Source organism: Trichosurus vulpecula, chromosome 3, assembly GCF_011100635.1.
Source record: "Trichosurus vulpecula isolate mTriVul1 chromosome 3, mTriVul1.pri, whole genome shotgun sequence".
NCBI classification, from domain to species: Eukaryota; Metazoa; Chordata; class Mammalia; order Diprotodontia; family Phalangeridae; genus Trichosurus; species Trichosurus vulpecula.
This window is the reverse complement of record NC_050575.1, coordinates 292,562,775-292,589,515: the sequence shown is the minus strand read 5'-3', so window position 1 is coordinate 292,589,515 and position 26,741 is coordinate 292,562,775. Positions and strand designations below refer to the sequence as shown.

At 40.1% G+C, this 26,741-nt stretch overlaps 1 protein-coding gene across 1 annotated transcript in view; it reads right to left on the bottom strand.

The window, feature by feature from the left end:
• The window catches only part of MSRA (methionine sulfoxide reductase A), a 558,760-nt gene extending 532,718 nt beyond the window's left edge, over window positions 1–26,042 (bottom strand). Inside the window, exon 1 of the mRNA XM_036750478.1 lies at window positions 25,661–26,042. Coding sequence (XP_036606373.1) covers window positions 25,661–25,805 — 145 coding nt within the window. The 5' untranslated portion in view covers window positions 25,806–26,042. The remainder of the gene's footprint in view (window positions 1–25,660) is intronic.
• Window positions 26,043–26,741: the final 699 nt, after the last annotated feature.

The window sequence follows — 26,741 nt, the reverse complement described above, 5'->3', positions numbered from 1 at the left end:
GAAGGAGGCTAACAACGGCACAAATGGCAAAATGCCTGAGCTAAGTGGACTTTTTAGCGTCCCGGTAGATGGCTAGATGGAAATGTCAAACATGGTCTCGACCTGAAACTGTAGATTCTATTTGAAACTTCTAATTCTACCAGAAGTCTGAGGTTCAAAAAAAAGTGTAAGGAATTAAACTACTGAGATTGGAGGAAGCCATTTCCTAACCAACTTCTCCTCATTTATTTCTCAGCCAAGGTAATCAACATTGAAAGGTGATCTTACAGCTATCCTATACTCAATTCAGTAACCATTTATCAAACACCTATTATGTGCAAAACACTGTGCAAGGAACTAGGGATATGACTACAAAAATGAAATTATCTTCATTCCATGTGGCTTTCCGAGAAATAGATTGTAAGCCTCCAGGAAAAAAGGATAAGGATGGAAGGACTAACACCCCTTAACAGCCACTAGGAATGAAGAACTAGGACTGATAAGAAAGCAGCCAGGACAGAAGAAAAGGGGATCAGGCATGTCCATCCTCTGCCTGTCAGGGAACAGCAACAGCATTGACCTTTTTCAAAGATGAGGCTGTGGGTACAGTAAAAGTAGTGACAGGATCAGAAGACAGTGATTAGTATTGGAAGATGCTAATCAGCTTGGGAAACCTGCTCCCTCCCCCGCCCCCCCACCACCACCCAGGCCTAAGAGTCATCATAAAGAAAACTGGGATAATTCCATTTGCCCTTCCCACCCCACATAGTCATTGAGGCTCAAATGAAATAATGGATATGAAAGCATTTTGTAACCACTAAAACACTATATAAACACAAAAACTATTATTATGATTACTAATGGGCGATTCTTCCTTACTGGTCAGTAAGAGAAAAATAATGAGCAGCAAAGAGATCAAAGAGCTGGAAAGCTTCCAGAAATGTTATATGCAACATTTGTCAATAATTTCAATTATGCCCTCCACTCAGCCACCCAAAAAAAGGCTTGGTGTTTTGAGTTAGTTAAAGGAATTGTAACTGAGTGGAGAGGGAGAGGGGAGAGTAACATTCCAGATATAGGCAAGGGTGGGCAAAGGCCGTGAGGAAATGAAGGCGGCATTCAGGGGACCAAAAGTAATATAGTTAGAATGGAATATAAAGGACAATAATATGAAATTTTGTAATTAGGTAGTCATTGGTAACCTCTGAGAGAACAGATTCAATAAAGTACTACAGGCAGATGTTGGAATACCAAGGGTTGAGGGAAGAGTGGGTGTTAAGGAAATGGAATTATCAAAACAACTTTTCATGAACTTCAGAAGTGAGAAGAGTGGGGATGGTTTAAGAAGCTGGAAGAGGTGGGAAAGTCCAGGGAACACGTTTACCATTGATGAGGCTTGAGCATTTCTGGTAAGATAAGAAGAAGCCAATGGAGAGGAACAGATCTAAGATGTATGGGGAAGATGGGAGAATTGTTATAGTAACATTCCAGAGGAGATGAAAGGGAATTGGTGAAGACAGGTTAACTGCAAGCCACCCCAGCTGGTGAGTTGGAGGTTTGCCCTGCTTCTCAAGATTACCACCTGCATTACCTCAGACAAATCACTTCACCTCAGTTTCCTCATCTGTAAAGTGAGAGGACTGGAATAGATGGCCTCTGAGATCTACTAAGCAGCAGGACTATTTCTTCCTGTGACCAGAGGGAGAGAAGCATAGTGCACGACGGCACTGAGTTTGGATGAACAGAGAACAGAAGCTGAGGAACTCCCTTCTGAGGGTCTCAAACTTCTTGCTAAAGCAGAAGGCTAAGCCATTTGCTATAAGCATGAGGGTGGTAGGAAAAGTCTGCAGGATTTACTATGGGGAATGAGAGAGAAAATCAGTAGTAAGGGTGGAGCAAGATAATCATAGGAACACAGACGTAGAGTTGGAAGGGAACTCAGAGGCCCAGTCCAACTCCAACAATTTATACAGAAGGATGCTGAGCCCTAAATCACACAGGAAAGTAACTACAGAGGTAAAATCGAAACCCAAGTCCTCTTACTCCAGAACCAAGGCTTTTTCCATTGTAGGGGAAGAAACAGCAAGCACCATCAAGGTTCCAGCTGAAGTAATATACCATAAACTTGATAGTGAGACCAGTTCAATTTCATAAGTTTTTCAAGTGATACTAAGCAGGTACAGAGAAATCAGAGAATGGGGCTTACGCAGGAATGAAAATTAGTAGGTCAAAAAAAGACAAGATCAGTGTAAGGTCAGGAGCAGTGGCTAAATGAAATACTGACGTGACTAACTATGGGGGTTGAATGGGATGCAAGTGAAACCATAGTTGAGGAGGTGCAAGGGAAGAACAGGGATGAGTCAGGGATGGTCACTTTCGAGGCAAAAATTTAGTGTGATGTGATAATGAGAGATGCCATTTGTATGGCACACATTAGCTCATCCAATCCTCCTAACAACTTGTGTGGTAGATAGCTATGACAGAGTAGGAGAAATGGCATCATAGGAGATTGTGGCCAGAATAGAACTGCAAGGTTGGGTGTTTGGAGGTAGTTTAATTGCTAGAGATGGTGAAGGTTAGGCAGAGCCAAAATTAGCATGCGGCAACTAAGACTGCTCCCCAGCAGCCAACTCATGGAGCATGCTCCCCACCCTAACTCCCTCCCAGATACATGGCTGCCACTCTCCTCATCCCCGCCCCACTCCCAGGGTATTATGGATGTTATGAGCCTCTTCCAGGTGGGACAAAATTTGCTATCCCCTCCCTCCACACCAGACCTGGGAACCTGGGTCACTTGGACAACCACAATCAATGCAGGATAAGCCAGAAGGGTCAGCACCCCGGCTCCCACCCATAGCAAACTCAACCTTAGCCCTCACCCAGTCAGTATTGTTTGACCTCCTTCCAAAACCCTTCTTTTGTTATTGGGCAGTGAAAAGATCACTGTATTTAGAGTCAGAAGATGTGAGTTTGAATCCTGACTCTACCATTCTTTTGTTATGTGACCTTGGACAAATGACCTCATTTCATCTGTAAAATAAGAGAGCTAGACTAGAGATGATCTCTACGGTCACTTTGAGCTAAAATTCTATGACTTTTTACCTAAAATTTCTTCCTTTCATATTCCTTCAGTCTTTTGATATTCAGTGCAACCTAACTCTCCCCTAAAGATTACTTCTCTTAGAACCCTCTTCATGGCTAAGCTATTCTGGCTCTCATATTTCCTGATACCCAGACACATGAGAAGTTGGCATTCTCTTTAACAATCCCACTGGCATTTTCAGACCTTCCTTCTACCACCATTCATCAGCAACCTCTTATAAAGTCCATTCTAGTCCATCTGGATCTGTGTTGCTATAATCTCCAACACAACCTTTCCCCCTCTTAAAATATCTTGGCTCCAATCTCCTCTGTTCCCATGATCTATGTCTCCAGTCCAAACCAACTACAAAGAAAAATGGACTAACTTTAATCGCCGATCGCCCCACCATTTCTCTCCCTCTAAATGAATTTGCCTTAGGTGCTAAAATTTCTAGTAAGAATTCTGGATGCAGGATGTGATCATTCCAGTATGGGACTAAAATGGTGAAAGAAGTCATTGCAGTTGGAATTTTATACTAATGAGGCCCCAGAACTAACTATAAGGTGCATTAAGTATAAATGCCTATGATTCAAAGGATGAGGAATGAGTACTTCTAACTGAGTACTAGTATCCATGTACCAAAATGGATAAAACACTGACTGCTAGAGATATGAAAAAGACCATTCAGTCTATGACTCCTAAAATATCCATCAGCTCTACTCCTTTCCCATCTTCTCAGATGTGGCCATAAATAAGGATATTATCTCTGCTAAAGCTGTTCTTCGAAGTGGGGTTGATATCCAAAGATAGCATCAGTGGAAAAAAGTGTCCTGAAGGTACAAGAAGACTCCCTCACCCATTCCATCATCATCACTGTCATCAATATCATGTAACTGACATTCATATAGCCCTTTAAAGTCTGTAAAGTGCTTTCCATATGTTATCTCATTTGATCTCTTCAGCATGGCTTCTCTTGTCCCCCTACTCCTAGAAATTCTACTTCTGTAGCTGATGACTCCAAATTCAGCACCCACTAAATATTCTCCGGAATTGATCAGTATGTTTTGCCTTATAAATAGGGGAATTGTTAGCCCATTTCTCACCATATATTTTAATACTAAATTTATTTTTTTAAGCCTCTTTAACACCAACCACCTAGTTGTGTGACTCCAGTCCTTTAACCTCTAGATAACCACCCAGGGAGATGTCTTCTTGCTTTAACATTCAATAAATCTATAAAATCATGAATATTATTGTTACTACATCAGTCCTACACACGGGAAGAACTGGCAGCTGCCTACAGGAGAAGACTTGAGGAGAGGCAAAAGGTCCACAGTTATTAGAGTAGCACCTCAATCCATCTCCCAGAGGTTCATATTAAAACAGATTACCCAACAAACACTAAAAACATTAAAAGAGATTATCCAAACAGATTATGTAGCAGCCCTCAGCATCTACTAAATACTATCTTAAGCATAGGCTGAGTGGGCAGTCACAAGTGATCAGATGATGAGCTGACCAGCTGAGCTCTCCTTCTTTCCCAAAGTGCCCTGGAATTTGGAATTCTGGGTTTTGGTCCAACTCGGCCATTAACCAGTTGTGTGACATTGGACACGTAATTAGACCTCTCTGGACCTCAGTTTTTTTCACTTGTAAAATGAAGGGATTCTCTGGAGCCCCTTGCAACTCTCACATTCCATGAAATTTAGAGCATCTTGGATCTATTATATTTCATTTTGATCTAGCACCTTCTTGCACCCTTAAGCACTTAATTTTAATTTGTCTTCATTGGAGGTCTTACATAGGGACATGGACAAGAATTGAACAGGGTATAAAGACAAGGATAAATTAAGATCTTCAGGTTTGAGTGGAACACCCACAGTGGACTCCTACTTGGAACTGTGGAATAGATTCCATTCATTTTTATTCATTTATTCAACGCACATGTTGAATAACGTTGAAAGGGAAGAGAAATGGCTGCAACTGAATGTGCAGAATGGTATGCGCTACTACAAAGTTAAACAACATATGGTCCTTGCCCCATGGAATTTATAATATGAACCTGATAAGACATATAAACAAAGAGGTATCACTTCAAAGAAGCATTTCCTTTAATGGATCCCTGATCTGATCACTGTGTGTGCTCCCACCAAAGCTGAAGCGCTTAAGGAAAATATAAAGGCAGGTGAGGGAGAGAGCATTCTGAGCTAGAGGGTCAGGGAGGCTTCATGAAGAAAGTGGCATCTGAACCTTGTTTTTAATGGTGCAATTTCAACACACTATCTTATGTGTTACTATAACACTGGCATATCTACAAGGCAGACTATTGGACTACAGCACTGAAGGTTACCTGACCACTATTTAGAGCAATGTAAGACAGTATGGCCAGGAAAAAAAAAAGGCAAGAAAGGCAGTGAGCCTGGACCTAATGTTCAGGGAGAACCCCATATTTATTTAGTAGAGAACTATTCCAGTTCAGCTATGGGTTAAGAACGTATGACTGGCCACATCAAGCTTAAAATATATCAACTGTGATGCTGCATGAAACCTGGATTTTCCATGAATAATTAGTGCTTTTAGAAGCACTCAGAAGGCAGCTAGAAAAACACCACAGGATACAGATCTGGGGGAAAAAAGAAAAGAAAACCTTAAAGGTCATCTAGCCCAACCCCGTCATTTTACAGAGGAGGCAATTGAGGTCCACAGACATTATAGAAGTAATTTGTTCATGATCCCAGAGAGAGCAAACAACAGACCCAAAATTTGAATTCTGGTCCTCTAACTCAGTTCCCTTTCCATTAAGCTACGTTGTTTTATTGTTAATTTTTTAAAATTAAACTATGTCCTATTTTTTTCAGTGCCCTCTTCTGCTTTCATGTATCTCTACTTCTTATTAGGCTAGGGACTTCAAAAGCCAAATGGGCCTATCCAGGTTTGGACCTCTTATAAAAGCTGAAATCCAGCTTTCTCATTAACGTCCTTACTCTAAACCAGTCAGTCCTTAAAAATGATACTAAATTTTCTAATTTCTAGCGAAATTCAGTAAAATATTATCACAGATACCTGGGTTCATATCTTACTCCCGGAAATTCATGCTCTTTAATCCATAAATCTGTTGTGCCACACCTAAGTCATGGCTGCTATTGGATCTTGCTTATCTAACACCTTAGGTTTCTCCAGAAAATAATAATCCTTTCTTTATACCACATATTAAAAGACAGCCTCAGAGTAGCATAATCCTCAGAAACAAAGATCATTCATGTTCATTCTCTCTCTTTCTCTCTCTCTCTCACCCCTTTTCACCTAAGTTACCTGCAATGGAGCACCTTAAGCCATTTTTTTTTTTTACATTCAGGAAACTGCTGAAGTTTCTACCCCCTAAATGATGCTGTTTCCCAGCAACCTGCACTCTGTCACCAGGGAGAAAGCTGGGGGAGCGCTGGCTGCGTTATCAGACCCGCCCGCCGCAGTCCGGAGGGGGACTGCTTTGTGCAGTGCGGCTCTGGGCCGGTGCCCACCGCGGAGTGTGCGCGGAATGCTAAGCAGCCCGCGGCCACCTCGAAGTCGGAGGAGTGTCTGCGGAGGGCTTACTGTGGAATGACGTAGCTCTGTAAGAATTGGTGCTGAAGACGCCCTAAGGAAGGGCAGGTTTGCGGCTGTGCAAGATTTTTTCAGGCACTCGATTTGACAGCTGGCTACTCAGATCTGCAAACTAAAACAGAATTCTTTTTGTCTGCTAACTATGGGAGATGCATGCTTCTGACTTTTAGTCCTTTTCTTTCTCCAGCTGGCAAACCAGAAATTCTCATAAAGCACTCTATTTTTATGATCTTTCTCTAAGCAGCATCTGTTAAAAATTATAAAGGGTACAGTCGGCCAAAGAATAATATTTTAGACATGTCTTGCTTTTGTATTTTCGTGCTTTTATGCATTTCATTCCTTACACATTTTATAGTCCACTTAATTATAAATTTCTGTATAAAACTGAAGTATATTCAGCCCAAGGAAAAGATAAGTTACATCAGAGCACCACAGATGCAAAAATCGAAAAAAAGGAAAATATTCTTTAAAATTTGCAAGGGAAAATCCATTCCTGCTAATTACCATTGTATCACCATGTTGCAATATTCAGGGTCCGTTACACATGTGTGCTATTCAATGTTCCCAGATTTTTTGTCCTCATTTTTTTTTAACTGTAATGAACGTTTATATGATGTGCAGGGAAAAAGAGGAGCTTTAGCCTTGAAGCAAATTGTCACTTTGCATTCCTCTTTGACTAGCACGAGGTTTTAGATGTATTGTAATGCAAATTTCATACACTTGTTCAACAAGCTTGTGCTCAGAATGGTACCTACCAGCTGAGAAATATCCTTAATTCCTCTTTCTGGAATGTATTTTTTAAACTTTAACTCTACAGAAATATGAGAGAAACAATATCTGTCTTCACGTAGAACCCCGGAAGTGCTCAATAAATGTACTTGTTAGGAAAAAAAAAATAACCTTGATTTTTCAATCATTTTTATAATACTATTAGAGACTCATAATTACCAGCATTTGGGGGAGTTGCAACACCTCATCATGGGAATAGCAGAAATTATAGCTTCTCAGAGTGGAAAATCCTTCATTTTACAAATGAGAAAACTGAGGCCCAAAGAGATCAAGATGAGACCTTGGTTCAAATCCCACCTTGGACACTTATACTACTGTATGATCCTGGGCAAATCACATAACCTCTGTTGCCTCAGTTTCTTCAACTGTAAAATGGGGATAAAAGTAGCACCAACCTTCCAGGGTGGTTGTGAAGATCAAATGTCTGAAGATTAATTATTTAGATTGTTGACGGTATGGACATATAAACCATAACTGTGGTTCAAGCAGCCTGTGCAACACTTTAACCCAAAAGGTCCTTAAAAACCAACCCTGAAGACATACTAGGAGGTCCTAGTAGGAGCCCAGCGGTAATAACACCCTACTTACCCATGCATCTATTCATCCAACAAGCATTTATTTAGGTCCAATTTAGTGACAGGCCCTAGGCTAAGAAATTCAGTTTTTACTAATTCAACAAAGGATTTCTACCCATGGCTATCAGAAAGTGAAGCCTCACTGATATATTACTTGCCCTCTCAGAGTGTAGAAAAAAAGAGTTAGGAGAGAGGGGGAGAAATCTCTGGAATGCAAAATTTAAAAAGAAAAGAATGCAAAATTTAAAAAAAAAATAAATTTTTTTAAAAGTAAGTTAAGCCTCCAGGATATTTCATTAACATATAATAATCACTTCTACTAAACTCTCTAAAATTTCAGTAGTTTAACCTACCTTTTGAAGATCAATTCCTAAAATTGTCGATGGTCTACTCAGCCTTTGGGGAGGGTAATTATTCATGATGCCTCAGTTCTGCCTAGACAAGGCCAATATCCTCTTTTTCTCTATCATTGGTAAATACAACGGAAATAGCTCCTGCACCGCAGGAAAGCTGGTCATTTGTCTTGTAATTATAAAAGGTAAGGGATCATTTTTAAGTTTGCTTGGAAGAACCAAATTTCTAGCTAACTATACACATTGATTCACACAGATTTACACACATTCCCTCATAGTCACTCATGTAATGGTCATTTTCATATTCTCTTCTTATAAAATTTTCCAAAAACAGTATTCTCAAAACCACTGCCATTAGAAGCCCAGAATTCTATAGTTTTTAGGGAGGAAACAGCTAAAGAAGTTAGACCATGGAACAACAAAAGGGCCTCCGAAAGCAGCTGAAAGATGTTCTTAACTCCTTAAAGTGTTTCACAAAGTCAGAATTGGGGGCGAGAACCCGGGTTCCCTAATCATTTATCTCTCTTTCAAACTATTTGTAGAAAGAGAGTGACAATAACCAATCACCTTAAGAATACAGGGAAGTAGGGGCAGTGAGTGGAGCACCTACCCTGGAGTCAAGAGGACCTGAGTTCAAATCCAGCCTCAGACACCTGACACATGGACTAGCTGTGTGACCTTGGGCAAGTCACTTAACCCCAATTGCCCTACAAAAAAAAAAAAAGAATACAGGGAAGTAGACAAGGTGGCAACAGCACCACCAATAAGTGGGGAATATATTCAAAATTGAATTTATCACTAACCTCCCCACCCCCTGTATCTGTCCCTCCTTATAACTTTCCCATTTCCTTTGACGGCCCCACCACCCTCAAAGTTACAGACTGCATCATCTCTTGCCCAACTTAGGAACTCTTATAATGATCTCCTGCCACTGACTTCCCTGGTTTCCTTCAGATCTCAGCTAAAGTCCCATCTTGTACGAGAAGCCTTTCCCAGTTTTCCTTAACTTTAGTGCGTTCCTTCTGAAATCATCTCCCATGGTTGGTATGCATCATTGTTGGTACATACCTGCATACGTACCATCTTGCCCATTAGCCTCTGAGCTCCTTAAGGGCAAGGACTGTTAAATCTGGCCTCAGACACTGACACACTTACTAGCTATGTGACCTTGGGCAGATCACTTAACCCTAATTGCCCTGCCTTGCTCCAAAAAAAAAAAAAAAAAGAGCAAATGACTGTTTTTTGCCTTTCTTTGTACCCCCAGTGCTTAGCACAGTGCCTGGTACACTTAATAAAGCTTGTTCACACTGATTCTCTCTTCTCCTCTCCACACCCAGAGGTACCTAGGTGTGCCAATGGATAGACCAGAGTATACCAGGCCAGGCCGACTTAAGTCCAACTAGCCTCACACACTTAGAAGCTATGTGATGCTGGGCAATTCAATTAACCTCTACCTCAAGTTCCTCAGATGAAAAGGGGATAATATTAATAACGGCACCTCACAAATTTGCTGTGAGGATCAAATGAGATATTTGTTGAGCAAGTAGGTGCTTAATAAATGCCTATTCTTGCTGTACCAAAAACTATCTAAAGCAAAAGTCTGATGATATAACTTTCTTATTCAAAAATTTCCCAGTTTTCAAATGCCTACTCAATAAAACAGAAATTCCTTAACCTATCATAACAGGCAAGAACTTTCATAATTTGACTCTTAACTTTTCTTTTCATCCTTATTACTCATCATTCCCCTTTGTGTACTCTAAACTTCAGTCAAACTGAACCATTCATTGTTCCCCAATTTTACTTGCCCTCTTGAGCTCTCTCTGGGCATTCGTACAGGCTTTAGCATGTGCATAGACCAGATAGAATCCCCTAACATCTTGGTCTCCTGAGCCCTCGGGTGCAGCAAGGAAATCCTTTTATTCCTTTCTTATTGACTCTTTTTTTTAAGTCCTTTTACTCCTCCCTAGTTCTCTTCTCGTGCCTGATAAATCCCAATGTCTGAGTCAATAGATTTGTTTTTAATTTGCAATGGCTATTCAGGACCTACTCTTCTTTCTTCAAACCTCCCTAGATTTAGGGAATGGGTAGGTAGGTGATGGATCGAATATGCTGAATTTAAGATGGGTTATCTTCCAAGGAGATGGTTAGCAGACAGCTGGAAATGGAGGAATGGATCACTAGTGAGAAGTTAGGTTTGGAGATACAGATCTGGGAGTCATCGGTATGAAGGTTATAAATGAAGTAACAGGAGTGAAAAAGATTACCTGAAAAGAGATTATAGAGAGGTGAAAAAAGGTCCAATGACACAAATTTACTTAAATTCTCTTTTTTTTCCCTGATTAATCTCAAAGTGGGCCAACATCCTAGTTTTTCTTTCATGATGGCTGTTCTAGGCTTTCCAGAACTTCTCTCTTCAAACCTCTCAGAGTACCCTTCCTCTCATCCACTCCACTAAGTTTCTCTCTGAATCTGAATTGCTCAGGAAGCTCCCTCTCCCCTCCCCTCACATCTTCTGACCTGTTGGTATAATCCTTCCACTATTTACTCCTTTATTCGAATCTCTAACAAATAAATGATCCTCCTTAACAAGACCAGATGCTACTTGTACCTTTGAACCCATTTTTTCCAGCAGATTGCCCACTATAGTGGGAATGAGAGTTTTTTCAGGATGGGGAGCGATGAGTGTGTTTGCAAGCAGTGGGGAAGGAGCTAGTAGAGAGGGGAAAATAGGAAATAAGAGATGGAATGTGGATGACAAGGGGGCAAGTTGTTGGAGGAGATAGACTGAAATAGGATTGCTGAGTAAGCAGAGGTGTTGGTCTTGGTACAGAACAAGGCTACCTCAAATCAGATGAGAAAGGGGGAAAGCAGAAGAAAATGAAAGAAGACACCTGAGTGATAAGAGATAAGGAAGAAGACAGAAAAGGGAGCTCATGGCGAATGGTCTCATTTTTCTGAAAAAAAAAAAGAGGGAAAGTTCTCAGCTGAGAGAGGGGAGAAGTGAGAGCCATGGGAAGTCTGAGGATGGCTGAAAAGATTTGACAGGGCCACTATCGAGACTGGAATAAGTTGATAAGGTAGGTACAGAAGGATTGCCTAGCTGCAGTGAGGGTGCAGTTGAGGTTGTATAACACAAATATGTGGTGAACCCAGTCAGAACAGTTACATGATTTTCTCTACCTTCATTCAGAAACCTGTGTGTAGAAGTCGAGGAAGAGAATGGTGGGAGTGATCTAAAGCCGAGACTCGGCAAGGCGTGACTGGCAAAAAGATTAAGGGGCTAGGCATTCAAGAGAGGAGGACAGTGTATGCTTGAATTGATTCACCAAGGGGTCAAGATGATAAAAAGAGGAGAGAGCGACTAGTATAGGAGAGAGAGCCTGGTAGAGAAATGAGGAATCAAGGGATAAGAGGTCATGGTGTGGATGAAAACTAGAGAAGGCAGAGAGAAAGAGGTGAAAAACCAACAGATTAAAGTCAGATAAGGAACTGTTGAACATAGAAGTGGTACATCTGTGGCTGATGGCAAGATCAAAGGTATGACCATGATTGTGTGGGGCTGAGGTAGGGTGGAGGAGTAGCTTGTAGGAAATGAATAGGTTGTAGAACTGACTGGTTAGGGTGTTTGAGAGAGAGTCAGTATGTATTCTGAAGCCCCTTAGTATGAGGGCAGGAGTTGGAGAGAAAAATTGAAAGCCAGGTACCGAACTCATTGTGGAAAGAAGGAGAGTGACCAGAGGGTCAATAGACTACCACTACCAGGATTTTGATTGGGTGGTAGAAACTAATAGTATGAACCTCAAAAGAGAAGAGGTTACTACTAAGCGATGAAATTAGGAGGAGAAACTGGAAGTAGCAATAGAGAGTATTCCAATTCCCCCTGCCTCAACCAGTACATTGATAAGAATGAGTGAAGGTGCAGACAGTACTGGAAAGGGTGGCCAGGGAGGCTGTACCATCAGGAAGAAGTCAGGTTTCAGTAAGAGTTGGTAAAGGGAAGCATTGGGAGAGGAAAAGACTTAGGATAAAGAAAAGTTTGTTGCCTTATGGAACAGGAATTCCACAGAGGACCATTGAAGAGGTGGATGGTATCTGGTTGAAGCTTTGTGGTGGGAGGGTTAAGGGGGATGGGAATAAACAATCAGATGGTAGGGGTTGGGAAATGGAGTTTGAATGATGGGTTCAGAATCACTGGGATATAAAGGATATGACCAAGTGTGAGAATGTTCATCTTCCCAAAGTAAGTCGGAGATCAGGCTATGTTAAATATATAATATACTTTTTTTTAAAAACAAGCAAGCTGTACCTGATAAAGATTTGAGGTTTCATGTACCATCCTCTCCTTCTATTTTTTGTATGTGGAAAAGCCCATTTTATTTAGTGTTAAATTCAGAATTGGTTTTTTTTTTCCATTTTAAGTCATGAATTGCAAAAGCACCAGGACTTAAGGCAAAGGTCTTTTCTGGTGCCCCAAGAAATAGCCAAGTGAAGTGAGAATGAAGTTCCAGGGCTCAATACTTCATAGGAATAGTAACCTCTTTTATTCTACCTTTTCTTTACAAAGAACTGCAAAAAAGTTGGAAACAAAAAACAGGAAGAAAATATAAGTAACACTGAGTAAAACAGGGATGATTACCCAATTTTCTTATCTTTTTATCCCCTGACAGGTTGATATTTGCTTCCCTCTTTAACCACTCTAAATGAAGCCATTATTTTCAAATTATGCAGATAAATAAAAGAACTACTTGAATAGGAAGTCAACTTGATGTGTCCTGATTTTCCCCATGCAGATTATGATATATTACACTTATTTATTCTTAGAGTATCATTTATTTCCCTCTGAGCACTTCTTCTAAACAGTTTTCATTCGTTCATTCATTCAACAAACACTAACCTATACTTTTTGCAAATAACCATGGTGAGCAATAGACATATAAAGATTAAAAAGTAGCTGACCCTGCCCTCAAGGAGCTTACAATCTAGGAGGGCATATAAGACATGTACAGAACTATCAATGAAACAATACAGAAAGTTGTTCTACTATTTAGAATACTGCAATGCATAAATAACAATGAAACTATACCGAACGCAAATCTTTGTGTCTCTGCCGGTACTTAAGCATAGTGCATTTGCACAATGTGGATAACTAAAAGATATTTGTTGAATGTTGTTGACTGAATAAAAATAGGCACAAAGTGCTATGGGGGAGGGGTGCACAATAAGCATTTATGTAGCACTTATTATGTGCCAGGTCCTACACTAAGCACCTTTTAGAAATATTTCATTTGATCCTCACAACAACTTTGCAAGGTAGATGCTACTATTATCCCCATTTTACAGCTGAGGAAACTGGGGCAAGCAGAGGTTAAGTGACTTGTCTAGGGTCACAAAGCTAGTGTCTGAGGCCAAATTTGAACTCAGGTCTTCCTGGCTCCAGGCCCAGTGCTTTATCCACTGCATCTTAAAGAAGGATAGCCCCAACCCCTAAAGGTTAGTTCAGGCAACCTGGGGGGAAAGATGTGGCCTTCCTCACTTTGGAAAAGTAAGGTCAAAGCAATCAGTATTCAATAATTTTCTCAGAATGCTGTTATAATGGCAAAGGAATCAATGCGTGCTAGGACCTTTAGCACAGATGTCAATTAAGATTTATGTCACTGGCTTTAAAAAAACTCAGTCAAATTATTTTCTAGGATAGTAAAGAAGTAGTAAGGAGAAAAAACACAAAGGGAACATGCATCAAGACTGAGAACTAAAAGAAGCTTGGGAAAATGAAGATTTAAGACTTTTCTTTATAATTTCCTCTCCTGCCTTATCTCCCTGCGGGACTCCCTGTCTTTTTCTGTATTTTTTTTTGAACTGTTCTATTACTAGAATACCACTCCACACAAATAGTCTATATTGAATGAAAACACAATATACTGATAAAATGCCTATGTAAACTCTATTCTTTTAATTGAAGTTTGGGTTGATTAAGATTGCACAGCTCTCACAATAATAGTTCACATTTACACAAGGACAGGGATAAGAACTGTGGTTTCATTGGTATAGGCAGTTTTCAGATGAGCAAACTCCCTCTAACAACACAGGTCAGCACCTTCTCTGCAACTTATGGTCTTAGAAAGTTCTTAGGGAAGCTGAGGAATTTGTTGAAGGCGACACAGTCAATATGTGTCAGAAGTGGGACTTAAGCCCAGGCCTTTCTGGCCCCAGTGCCAGCCAGCTCTCTATCCACCGTGCCTTCTATCCCATGGATATGTGACCTTTTAAAGTTTACTCACAGCAACCCTAAAACTTACATGATACATGAGTATTGATAATGCAGTTTTACAGATGAGTAAGCTGCACTTCAGTGAGGTTAAATAATTTGTCCACGGTCACCCGGTTAGTAAGCACCAGAATCAGGACTCAAACTCAAGTCATGAGAACAAGGCTGATGTTCTTCCCACTATATGACATTCATTGCTAGAACGAAGTACAAGATAAAAAACAAGCATCAAATCTGACATACTGCCTAGGCTTAAATAAACAGCATCCTTAAAAACTGATATGTTACAAGGCATAAGGGAAGGAGTCTCCCTCCCCACCTCAACTGATATGGTCAGCAGGGCTCAGAATGTAATCAGAAACACTCTAAAATAGATGCTATGGAGTTTTCCCACAACCCCACTAGAACATGTGAAGGAGTCTCTAAACAACTTGTAAAGCTCCATAAAGGGCCGTGGCCAATGGAAGAAAGCAACTGACACCAGCCAGGAAACATCTTGTGACTAAGAGAATCAATCATGCTCCCTGGGCCTCTTTGTAAAGGGCGGGGGGAAAAGAGAACACTTTTTCCCTTCTTTCCTATCCATGTCATGGGAGCTATGGAGCAGTGGGAGAAAATGCAGAGCAGAGGCATACGCACCACGGAGAGACAAATGCAAATAGTCACACAAACAGAAGGCAGCTTCAAGGTGCACGACCGCTCATGGCACACTGGAATTCCATCTATCAAATCAAAAAGTCAACGTTGGAAATCCAACTAAGTGTCCCTCCCACCCAAGTGGAACACTCAAGAGAAGTTGTGTGAGGACTCTACAAAGAGGGAAAGGCCTTCCAGTACCAGGAGTTATGAGTAACCCTTTGCCAAATGTATAGCATACACCCATACCCTGCTACCACCCACAGATGATGGGGGTATTTGTGACAGAGTATACCACATGTCTAAAGAGGAATGTTTATATCAACTGTTTTTACTACATCACCTTAGAAAATGACTTTTCTAGAGGCTAATTAAACCAACTGGTTAATTGCTAAGCACACTACTGTGGGTTCATGAGCAGAATACTGTGTTGGCAGTAGCCACAAACAGATTTTACCAGTAGAACCTGAAGTAACAGACATTCTCAGGGGACTCCAACCTGTTGAGGGAATAACCCTGAAGAGGTATTAAAGTTAATGTTGCTTCGCAAATGTCAACGTTAAGATCTGTCACAGAAGTTTTCTGGCAGCTTCCTAAGAAAAGAGCGTAGGACATTAGCGTAAGATCCCAGAATCGAAAGTTCTAGTCCCAGTTCTGCTAACAAGCTATGTAACTAAATTTGGGCAAGTTACTTCATGATTCTAGGTCGTATTTACAAAATCAATGGGCTAGACTATCTCTACTTTCCTTTCCAGTTCTATAGTGCTAAGATCATTGTGCAAATTACAAAATTTTACTAATGTACTCCTAATTATATGTCAGTATGATGATAATGAGTCACCATAAGAAAGGCATGTGCTTTGAATCTTTTTTTTTAACCGATAGTAGGGATGGATTTGTCCATTCACAAAAGTATCCCTTTATTTCCTTTGTTAGTAACAACAAAAGGAAACAAAATTTCGTTCAGTGTCTATGGCATATTCTTTGAATATCCCCAAGAATAGTAAATCATTATCCTTAAAAGGGAGATTTCATTTTGCAAAACAGTCTAAAGTCATTGAGAGTCAAGTCTAGTGATTAAATTGGTTGATCAAGCTAAAAAAAAAAATTTTAAAAATAAGGTATGCTACAAAGAAATAAAGTTTATTTTTCTGAGAATGTCATTAACTGGACCTAAAAGGCAATTCCCAAAAAGTAGCAAAAAAGGTCTCATCCACGGCATCGTCACTGCAATAAGCATTCTTCCAAGGTGATTACTTTAAAGACAACATTCATTTTAATTATTTGTACATTTGTTTCAAAGTCAGTCTTTTTACCGTCCCAGGCAATACTGTGATAGTCTTCTGGACCTAAAGTTTAGGAAGAAGGGAAGAGGATTAAGAAGTTTTCATTAAACAACGAGGGGAGACCACCCATATATGGAGCCTCGACATCTTCTCCTACCTATAATCTCCCTTAGGCACCCCATATCTGGAATATAATGTTAGGTGGAACAAGTAGATTGAGTGGTAGGTCTAGTCAGGAAGGAAGGCCTGAGTTCAGATCTTGCCTCAGACACGTCCTAGCTGTATGACCCTGGGCAAGTCACTTAATCTCTGCTTCCCTCTCTTTCCTGATCCATAAAACAGGAATAATAACAGTAACTATCTCCCATGGTCGCTGTGAAGATAAAATGAGAACATTTCTGCGAAGCACTTTGCAAACTTTAAAGCCCTACATAAACGTTAGCATCATTATCATGTTCAATTCAGGGTGCCACATTTTAGGAATGAGATCAAAGAAAAGCCTAAGAGACAGAGTTTCTGGGTAATTAATAATCTATTACTTATGGCTAGTGGATAATCAATAAATTGAGGTCAGTGGCTCTCTCAGAAACCAAAGACCCAGTCTGTATGGAGGACAACTGAATGTTTAAATACCTTTGGAAATCGACTCTGATAGGTTAACAATGAATGAGAGAATGAATATTATAATGAGAGGTGGGCTTTTTTATAATGAGCGGCTGGTAGACTTGACTCTGATCAAGTCAGCACTCTTGAATGAAGAGACTCATCCCCACCCAGATGATTCTGCCTCCAGGAAAGAATCTATTCTTTTCTATCCATTCTACACAAAAGAATCTATTTTCCATCCAGTCCTACCTGAGTACAACAATGGGCCAGAGTACACCTACATTAGATTCTCTTTACCCTTTAATTAGAAATAAGGTCTCCAGATTGAGGAAAATGTCTTGTTGTCAGCCCTATCCTTCACAAGAACTGGGCTTTGAATGAGGAAATAGGAAGGGAAAACTCTGGATCCCCCCATGTTGAAAATTTCTTATTAAAAATCATTTCTCTCAGGAACAACATTGGTAGGGTGGCCAGCATTCAAAGGAAAGTCACCAAGATGGGCCTGGAGAAGGCCTAGATATCATGACATAGGAAGATGAGTGAAAGGAATTGAAAATAATTAATTTGCAGAAAAGACTCAGGGCGACATGATAGCTGTCCTTAAGTAGTTGGAAGGTTGTCTCAAGGAAAAGGCATGCTCTACTTAGCTGCAGGAAGGAAGTACTAAGAGCAATGGACTGAAATGGCAAAAATTTAATCTTGATAGAAGGAAAAATTTCCTAGCAATAAGAACTGTCCAGAAGGAGAGTGGGCTGGCTGCCTCTGGTCTCCCATTATTTGCAGTCTTCAAGTGAAGGCTGGATGGACCACTTTTCGGATATCTTGAGGTAGGGTTTCTTTTTCAGATACATGTTGGCCTCCATGGCAACTAAGGTCTCTTCCAACTCAGAAGTTCTGTGATCCCTATGCTATAAAAAATTTCCTCTGGCAGCAATATGTTCCATTAGTCAATAAAATTTCTTGAAATAGCAGGAATAACATAATACTGAAGACAACAACAGGCACAAGCATCTAAAATTCTATTTTCTCTGTGGGTATGGCAATTTTCAATGAAACCTGCCCCTTTCCACTCATGCTCCTCATCAATTTCACAGATATGGTGGGAGTGGGGTTATAAATAGTATGCCCCTTTAGCAGCTGCCTATACTAATAAAAACTTAAATTTATGCCACATTTTAAGACAAATGGGTTAAACTCTCAGAGATTACCTTCCCCATTTTTAAAGTGGGGAAAATAATATTCATACCATAAACCTCACAGTTTTGTTAAGAGGAAAACACTTACCTAGGAAGTGTGCAAAGTGGGATTTGAAACCAGGTGTCCTGAGTCTAGGGCTAACACTCTTCACACCACAGTGCGTTTTGATTTGCTATTAACTTGTTGAACTCTGATTTTCTTCTAAGTTATTAAATATGTATCTAGATTTTTTCCCCCACAAAAAATCCATGGAACACATTTTAGTTTTTAACATATTAAACACATATGACCTAATGGTTGAGATCCCAGGCTCTAGGGTGGCTATTACTGTTTTCCACAAATTAAAAAAAAAACTCTACGTATCCAAGGACACACATATATTCACCCATTCGTTCAACATTTAGTAGAATGCACTGTGTGAAGCATGAAAAAAAGGTAAAAATAGAGACTGACGGATGACCCTTGCTATCAAGAAGCTTATAGTCCAGTAAGTACAACAGATATATACTTGAATGAATTGCAAATTACTTTTTTAATTGGAATCAATTTTATTATTTTGTAAATGTGTTTTGTTTTGTTTTGGTGAATTACCAATTATAATATAATAAAAAGGTTGGACTCAATGACCCCTTAGGTCCCTTTCAATTCTAAATCTATGATCCTATTACCTGAACCCTAGAAAATAACCCATGCATGCTTAAAAGAATTGCAAAATGTTAAGTTTAGATTAGGGAAAGATCATTTTTATCTTCATGACAACATCTAATACTTCCGTGGAAAACATTTTCTTCACAAAAATTCTGTAAGTTAAAGTAGGAACAGTATAATTATTTTCCCTGTTTTACGGGAGCTTGCCCACAGTCCTGTAACTACCAAATAGCAGAGGCAGAATTCCAATCCAGGGCTATTTTATTCCAAGCCTAATGTTATTTCCACTCCACCACACTCTCTGCCTTGCTATATAAAAAGAAGTTGGTACTTTAGCTGACTCCTGAAATATTGGGAGGAGATGGGAGTGGAGAAGGTACAATAAGAGGAAGATATACTTTCAGACTGGTTGAAAAAACTGGAAGGTATAAGAAGACTCCACTTTTAAAAAGCACAATGAAACACAAAAACTGTATGGAGGTCAACTGGGAATTTATGGACATTTGGATCTTGCACTTAGCTCTGGCAATGCTTTAAACTTTAAAATAGCCAACACAAAAATTCGTTGTAATTTTTTAAAATTGTAAGCAGATAATATGATCAAAAAACAACGGACAACTGAGTGTTTAATGCTATAACCAAATATAACTTACAACAAAGTTAGCCTAACACATTTAATGACAGGCATAATTATTGTTAGAAGAAAGCCAGCACAAATGTCAAAAAAAAAAAAAAATTTCTACTAATCACTGGACTGAGAATTGCTTTGATACCAACAAGCCTTGTAATTTTTCTCTTCTTGAAATCTTATTTGTTTAGTATCTATAATCTATAATTTGTTTAGTATCTACAATTAATATTAAAAATATTCTCTAATCCTATGTGTAGCTTACGTCTTATTACTCTCACTATAGCACTATCACTAAATTTTGGCCCATCAAGGCTGGGCCAAATGTAGCTAATAAGTAACACATTAGATAAAAAGATAAAATTCCCAGCTTCTGACAGAGTTCCCTGTCCCTTTGCTTCTTTTCCCACCTAATAATCTAAGGTCTCCTGCGATCCTTCCCCTCTCACTAGAGGGAACTTGTCCCTCTACCAGTAAGTTAGGAGAGCTAGCTCAGGATCTTCCAAAGCTTCACTTGACATTTAAAATAAGCCTTTAAAAGACCTAAATAAATGTGTGTATATTACATACATACATACACATATATATACACACATTTATATGTATGTATATATTACATATGTATGTATATATTACATACATACATATACATATATTCATTGAAACTGATTCACTTAATAATGAATGACTGGTATTGACAGGAAAATTAACAAATATTGTTATACATCAAATGTAATATTCCCTCCTCTGTCAAAAGGCTATCCTGACAGTGAGAAAAGCCCCCTTCCTCTAAACAATCTAGCAATATCATAGCATTCCTGCTTTTGTGGGTCAATGGTTTGCATACTAATTGGAGATAGGGCATAAATATGTGCAAAGTAAAATAACACATTTGTTGGTTTGTTCCTTTTGGTATTCATTGGTGTAAGTAGGGGAGTCCTGGTGAAGAATTCCTTTCTTCCAATGCAGATCCACAATCTATAATCTTAAAGAGTGGCTAGGAGAAATAACAGAAAAATATTTAAATAAGTTCAAGATAACAACAGAAAAGATGCCCAAGGCAATACATAATCGTAAGGCAAGCCAGTAACAAAAATAATTGAGGTTACAGGAGTTCAGAGAAAGGTGTTATCACCTCTGGCTAAGGAAGTGAGTAAGGTACTTAGGAAATGTTTAAGGAGAAAGCAGGATATAAACTAGGTTTTAAAGCGCTGTGTAAATGGCTGCTCCATGTATGTGGAAAAGATAGAAGAGATGTTCCATGAGGGTGAAGCAGAAGGAACAAAAAGGAAGAGATTAAACAGTGTAAGATGTGTATAAGAGACAGTGAGAAAACCAGTTTAGCTAGAGTAGAGTCCTTGTTGGGAGTAATGAGAAATAAGGCAGGAAAGGCAGACTGGGACCTGCAGGGAGAGGGGCCCAGAACACTAAGCTAAAATCTAGTCTTTACCTTACAGGCAATAAAGGATCGCTAAAGGGTTTTGTTGTGTTTTTTTTTTACCTTAGTATTCACATGATTAAAGGAGTATTTTAGGAAGATAATAAAGTAAAAGAGTGACAAGATCAAAGAGGAATGGACAGGAAAGGAGAGGCAGCATTGATATCAACTATATGTCCTGAAATCTAGAAATTAATCAGAAATAGAAATATTCCTAAGTGGAAAACTATTTCCTGGGGGCGTGGGGGGGTGGTGTGTGTGTGTGTGTGTGTGTGTGTGTGTGAGTCAAAATAAAAGAAATGTCAACAATATCCTTCACATAAATGTGAAAGAAATTTGTCTCCGAAGATTTCCTATCTATACTAATGATACCATTGCAAAAATGAATATTTATGAAATGTAAAATGACTCAGATTAACTTATTCCAATTCCCTCCTCTAAAATTAGATTTCAAAATCACGTCGAAATGTAGGTTTTGATTACAAAAGCAATTTGGGAAAAAAATGTACATGATAAAAAACCAAGAACGTAAGATGAAGCACACTTGACATAGCTAAGAGAAAGAATGATAAAGAATGGGAAAATGGACAACTGGCTAGAGAATTAAGAACAATAAAAGAAGAAGAATGTTTAAAGTTGAACAGTATTTTGCATATAATAGGTGTTAAATGTTTGTTAAAGTTTGAATATTATTCAACTTGGACGAACATAGCAAGAGAAATCAATCGAAATGCATTTATTAAGTGTCTATGATGTACCAGGCACTGTCCTAGGCACTAAGACTACAAAATACAAAGAAGGAAATAGTCTTTCCTCGAAAAAAACTCACATTCTATTCAGTAGATATATACATATCCACTGCACATATGCATATACAAGTGCTTATATTGATTATAAAAAGAATATAAGGAGAAAAACTATAAACACAAAGCAGTTAAGTTCAAAAAAGAACAGGAGGAAGAGAAAAGGCTAAAATCAGACAAAAAGTAGTGTAAGAATATAAAGGCAAGAATGTGGGTATTAAAAGGAAGACAAGAAAAAATGTAAAGTAGACTTGATTGACGTCACCAGAACATAAGCACCGATCAACCCGAAGAGCAATGTTTCCCAAATACAAAGAAAAAGCCATGTAAAAGAGTCAAAGTGGAGAATTTCTATTAGCTGTAAGTTGATTTGAGAAAAAAGAGCAGTTACGTAATTTGTGATAAATGGGTTTTTTTAGAAATAAAAAATAAATTCCAGGTGTTGTAAGAATACTGTAGGCCATTCTACCTTAAGCTTCTTTAACCCCTTCATTCACCTGAAGGAGTATGAAGTCTCCTCTTCCCTCTGTCTCAAAGTGTTAAAGCACCTCTACATAAACCAAGAATGGGAACAGAGTTAAACTGCCTTCACAAAGGAGACCAAGTGAATCACTGCAATAGCAGAAAAATAAGGACAGAAAAGTGGAAAGGACCAAAAGTTCAAATATTCATGCTAGGGCCAACAGATGTCCAAAGACTTTCACACTGAGCGATTCAATCCATTTCTAGCAAGATCCAGTTACTTTCTACGGACGTTGTCAGATCTGGCCCATTATAGGCAGCCTAAAGAGAAATGAGAGATCAATACTAAATTAGTTTGAAAGTTTGGGTTGCTTACCTAGAGGGGTTGGAGAGCAGGACTTTGTTACTGTCAGTGGTTTATTGAATGGCAGAAGTTTTTCTTCAATCAATAAACCCATAAGCATATATTATATGTTTATGTGCCAGGCTCATGACTGAAAAAAGTATGAGGCTAAAACTGAGGCTATCATTAGTGACATACAAAGTATAAGGTAATTATACATTTATACATCATGATCTACCAGACAAAACAAATTAAATAAATAATTATTGCCCATTACAACCAAATGAGCATTATTCCATGCCAGGCACTACGCTAGGTTCTAGGGATATGCTATGGAGGTGCTTACATTCTAAAGAACAGACAATATTTTCCTATATAAATATCTATGTACATATAAACATATATACATATACCATACACATATATACACGCAGAGACAGATTATATATATATATGTATGTGTGTGTGTGTGTGTGTGTGTGTGTGTGTGTGTATATGTAAGATATGTGTGCCTGTGTTGGTTATCTAACTGAAAAGGCACAGGTTACGGGTAACAGGTATCTTTGGACAGTGGCCAGTTTCTATTCTAAACTATGTTTTTTAAAGGTTTTTTTTTTTTAACCTTGAAAGAAGCAGAAGGACCTCGCTTGGGCACTTACTTGTTCCTTCCCTCAGCTATCTCCAAGAACAGTATCAGTCTAGATTTATAACTATCTCTTCCTCCTCTCAAATATTGTTGGTCCTTCAGGAAGATTTTTAGAAGTTCGCAAGAAAAACTATTTCTCTGGTTGTTCGTAAAAGGAAGGGTAGCCCTTTAACTTATATATAACCCACGAATTTAACTCTTTTCTACACAAAAGACCCTCACAAATAATGAGTAGCAAGTAAATTCGTTCATCTAAGCCAGGAATGCACAACATGCAGCCAGCCAAAGGATATCAGGCTGCCCTTGAAAAATGTAGAGAATGTAAAAGTAAAGTTGTAGCGAGTGCTTAACCGGCTTTCCGTTAGTCACTACTGGGTCCATCAATGTAACTTGGCAGGTGGGTTGCCACTGCACACTGTTTGCCACACGACCCTCAGCAAACAACCATTGTCAGTCTGTCTCTAGTTACCTTTACTTGGAAAGTGAGCCTCCAAAAACCCATCTGTGGCCACAGAAGTTTAACCTATTTTAATTTTGGCCCCGAGCGACTGCCAAGTTGTACAGGTCTGATCTAAGCAAACAGAAACCAGAAAAGTTCTTCATGTTAGAATATACCAGAAAATACACAAAATGAATGAACTCTTTGTCTCAGAGTGAGATGAGATCTCAGCTTCAGATCAAAGACAGGGCACAGTAAGACCTAAAAGAAAGTCTTCAAAGTTGTTAGTGAGGCAAAGTGGAAAACAGGGACATTTTAAGGAGCCATCTTCTACATATCTGCCATTCCCCAAAAGTCCTTCTGTGTGTGTGTGTGTGTGTCTCTCTCAAAGAATCTCACAAGGCTGTACTCCTTACACAGGAATAAGGGTTGTCTCAGCATTCTTTCACCAATTAGGCGTCACTTCTCCCAAGCTGGACTGGAAGCTCAGTGATATATACAAAACAGATAACAAGATAAACTTGGCCTGGAATAGACAATCCAAGGGGTCTGAGGGCACTGTGGAAGCAAATAAGCACCAGAGCAAAAGGTAACCAATATGTGCGTTAGCGTTTATTATTTTTTAACAAAGAGCAATGTTTGCAGTCAATTTTCTGAGTCATGAAATGAATAATATTCCCTATAGGCTTCACAACACTTCTACGTTATCACCCCGCCGATTCCAAAACAAATCAGAATTCTCCTAAGAAATCAAGACAAGTGAGCAAACAGTAATTCCTAGATTAGAGATTCAGATGGCCTATTCCATCCTAAAAAAATTTTAATCTAAGATAGAATGATACATTTGGGGGGAAAAAAGTCATTTGCTTTAATATATGGTCATACGCTAGGATCCATGCCTCAAATTCATATATAATCCTAGGGTCCCTAACACAGATGAAAGCGTACTTGTATACTGGAGAGAAAGGATAAACGTGAAGTACACACAAAGCAATCTGAAAGTGAAAAGGGTCCCAGACACCTCCTGGTGAATTCTTTAAAGCGGTCAGCGTTAAAGCTGAAGTTTTGGCTTGTCTGTATGAACTTTTGCAAAGTTCTTTATACTTTTAAGTAAACGGTTAGGCAGGCGAGTGAGAGGTGTGGGGAACTTTGGGTTCAGTGAGATATGGATGATTTTATTTTTAACATGGGCACTAAGCTGATAAATCCACATAGAGACAGCACGCTTGGCTAAATTTTAGCAAATCTCCCATTTTATGATTATGGACAATTTAAAGAGATGTGGTTGAATGAGGAATGACCGTCAAAGGGTTTATAATCTTAAAATAGCGAGATAAATACCCAATAAAAAGGTGATAATTAACAGAGGGGAAGCCCTGGAATTGAGGAGTTAGGGAGGGCTCCCCATGGAAGGTGGGATTTTGGTCGGGGTTTAAAGACACCCAGGAGTCGGAGATTAGGAGGGAGGGCAGTCCAGGAATGGAGGATGGAGAGATAATAGTTGTAAAGAGCTTGGCAAACCTTAAATATTTAAATGCTACCCCTACTACTATTATTAATATCATTTTTACACGCCTTTATGAAATGCTTTAGGCTCCTAGGAGAAAAACAAATGTAAGGACTTGACCAACAAGAAGGAAGCTGATGAAACAGCACTAGGCCTCTTGCACAAATCTCAGCCCCCCCAACCACACTTTCTGCCATTTCCACACTTCCCCGCCCCCATCGCCCGCTGCGGTTCCCTTCTGCGCCTGCGCCGGACGCCACGTTGCGTGCCCGGGATGAAGCTGGGCGCCGCTTTTTCCTCCAGGAGCGGATTAGCCGGAGGGAGGGCGGCAGCGCGCTTGCGCGGCAGTCCGCGCGTCACCCTGGTAGTCCCTACCTGCTACTTTGAGCGGCTCTCTGCGGCCGGGTAAGGCGTCCTCGCGCCTGACGATTTTTGACACTGAGTCTCCCATCATGCCAGAGATCAAGCGAGGCCGGAAAGCGCGGAGCAGTCTCTCGGAGTGTGCGATCCGAGACAGCATAGACAGGGTCGGGGGTCGAGGGTCGAGAGTCGAGGGGTGGGCGGGGCGAGCTGGCCGGGCGGGGCTGGGGAAGGGGCGGGGTGCAGCCCCGGGCAGGCGCGAGACTTGTGTGCGTGGGGCCCGGGCTGGCCGCTCTGCAAAGTCCAGGCGAGGGGAGGGAGCGCTTACCCGCCCCCCACCCCGAAGCGGAGTTGTGTAAAGTCTCGGCGGGGTGGCTCGCTCGGTCTTCCGAGGGGAGGAGCCGATGCTGCGTCCGGGCCTTCTCCTTTGGGTTGGGGTTTGTGGGCGTGTTCAGGATTCCCGGGCCTCGAAGTGTACTTAGGGATCGAGGTCACAGTCAGCGAACATTCATAGTGAGTGCCACAGAGGAGGCGGTGCTGGACGGGCTAGCCGGGAACCTGGGTTCAAGTTCTGGCAGGTTACCTCGCTGAAGAGGAAAATGAGATTCCTCCCACCCCACGCGAGACTCAGCTGTGGAAGTCTGAATTCTTTGATGGGAGGCTACTGGTGCTCCTAGGTGTAGAAAGAAAGGGGGAGAAGGTGGTGAAGTAGAAAGAATTCCAGGCAACCCGCTTAACTTCTCGGGCCCCACTTTTCTAATGTGTAAAATGAGGCGCTTGGGACCAATGCCGTCTGAGGCCCCTTCCAGGTCTGTGTGATTTTTTTTTCTAAACCTTTCCCCAACGTCCAGCTGTGACTTGTGGCAAATCACCCTTTCGGGAGGGCTGTTACCACATCTGTAAAAGGAGGCAAGTGTTACCTAACACCGCCTAGCACGCAGGATTGTGGGGAAGGGAAGACTCAGGTTGCTAAAGAAACAGGAGCCATGATTTTACCCAACACCCCCCTGTAACACTGGGAGTTGTCATTTGTTGTGTGCCAGGCACTGTTCTAGATGGAGAAGAAAATGTGAAAGTCCCTGCCTGTATTAACAAT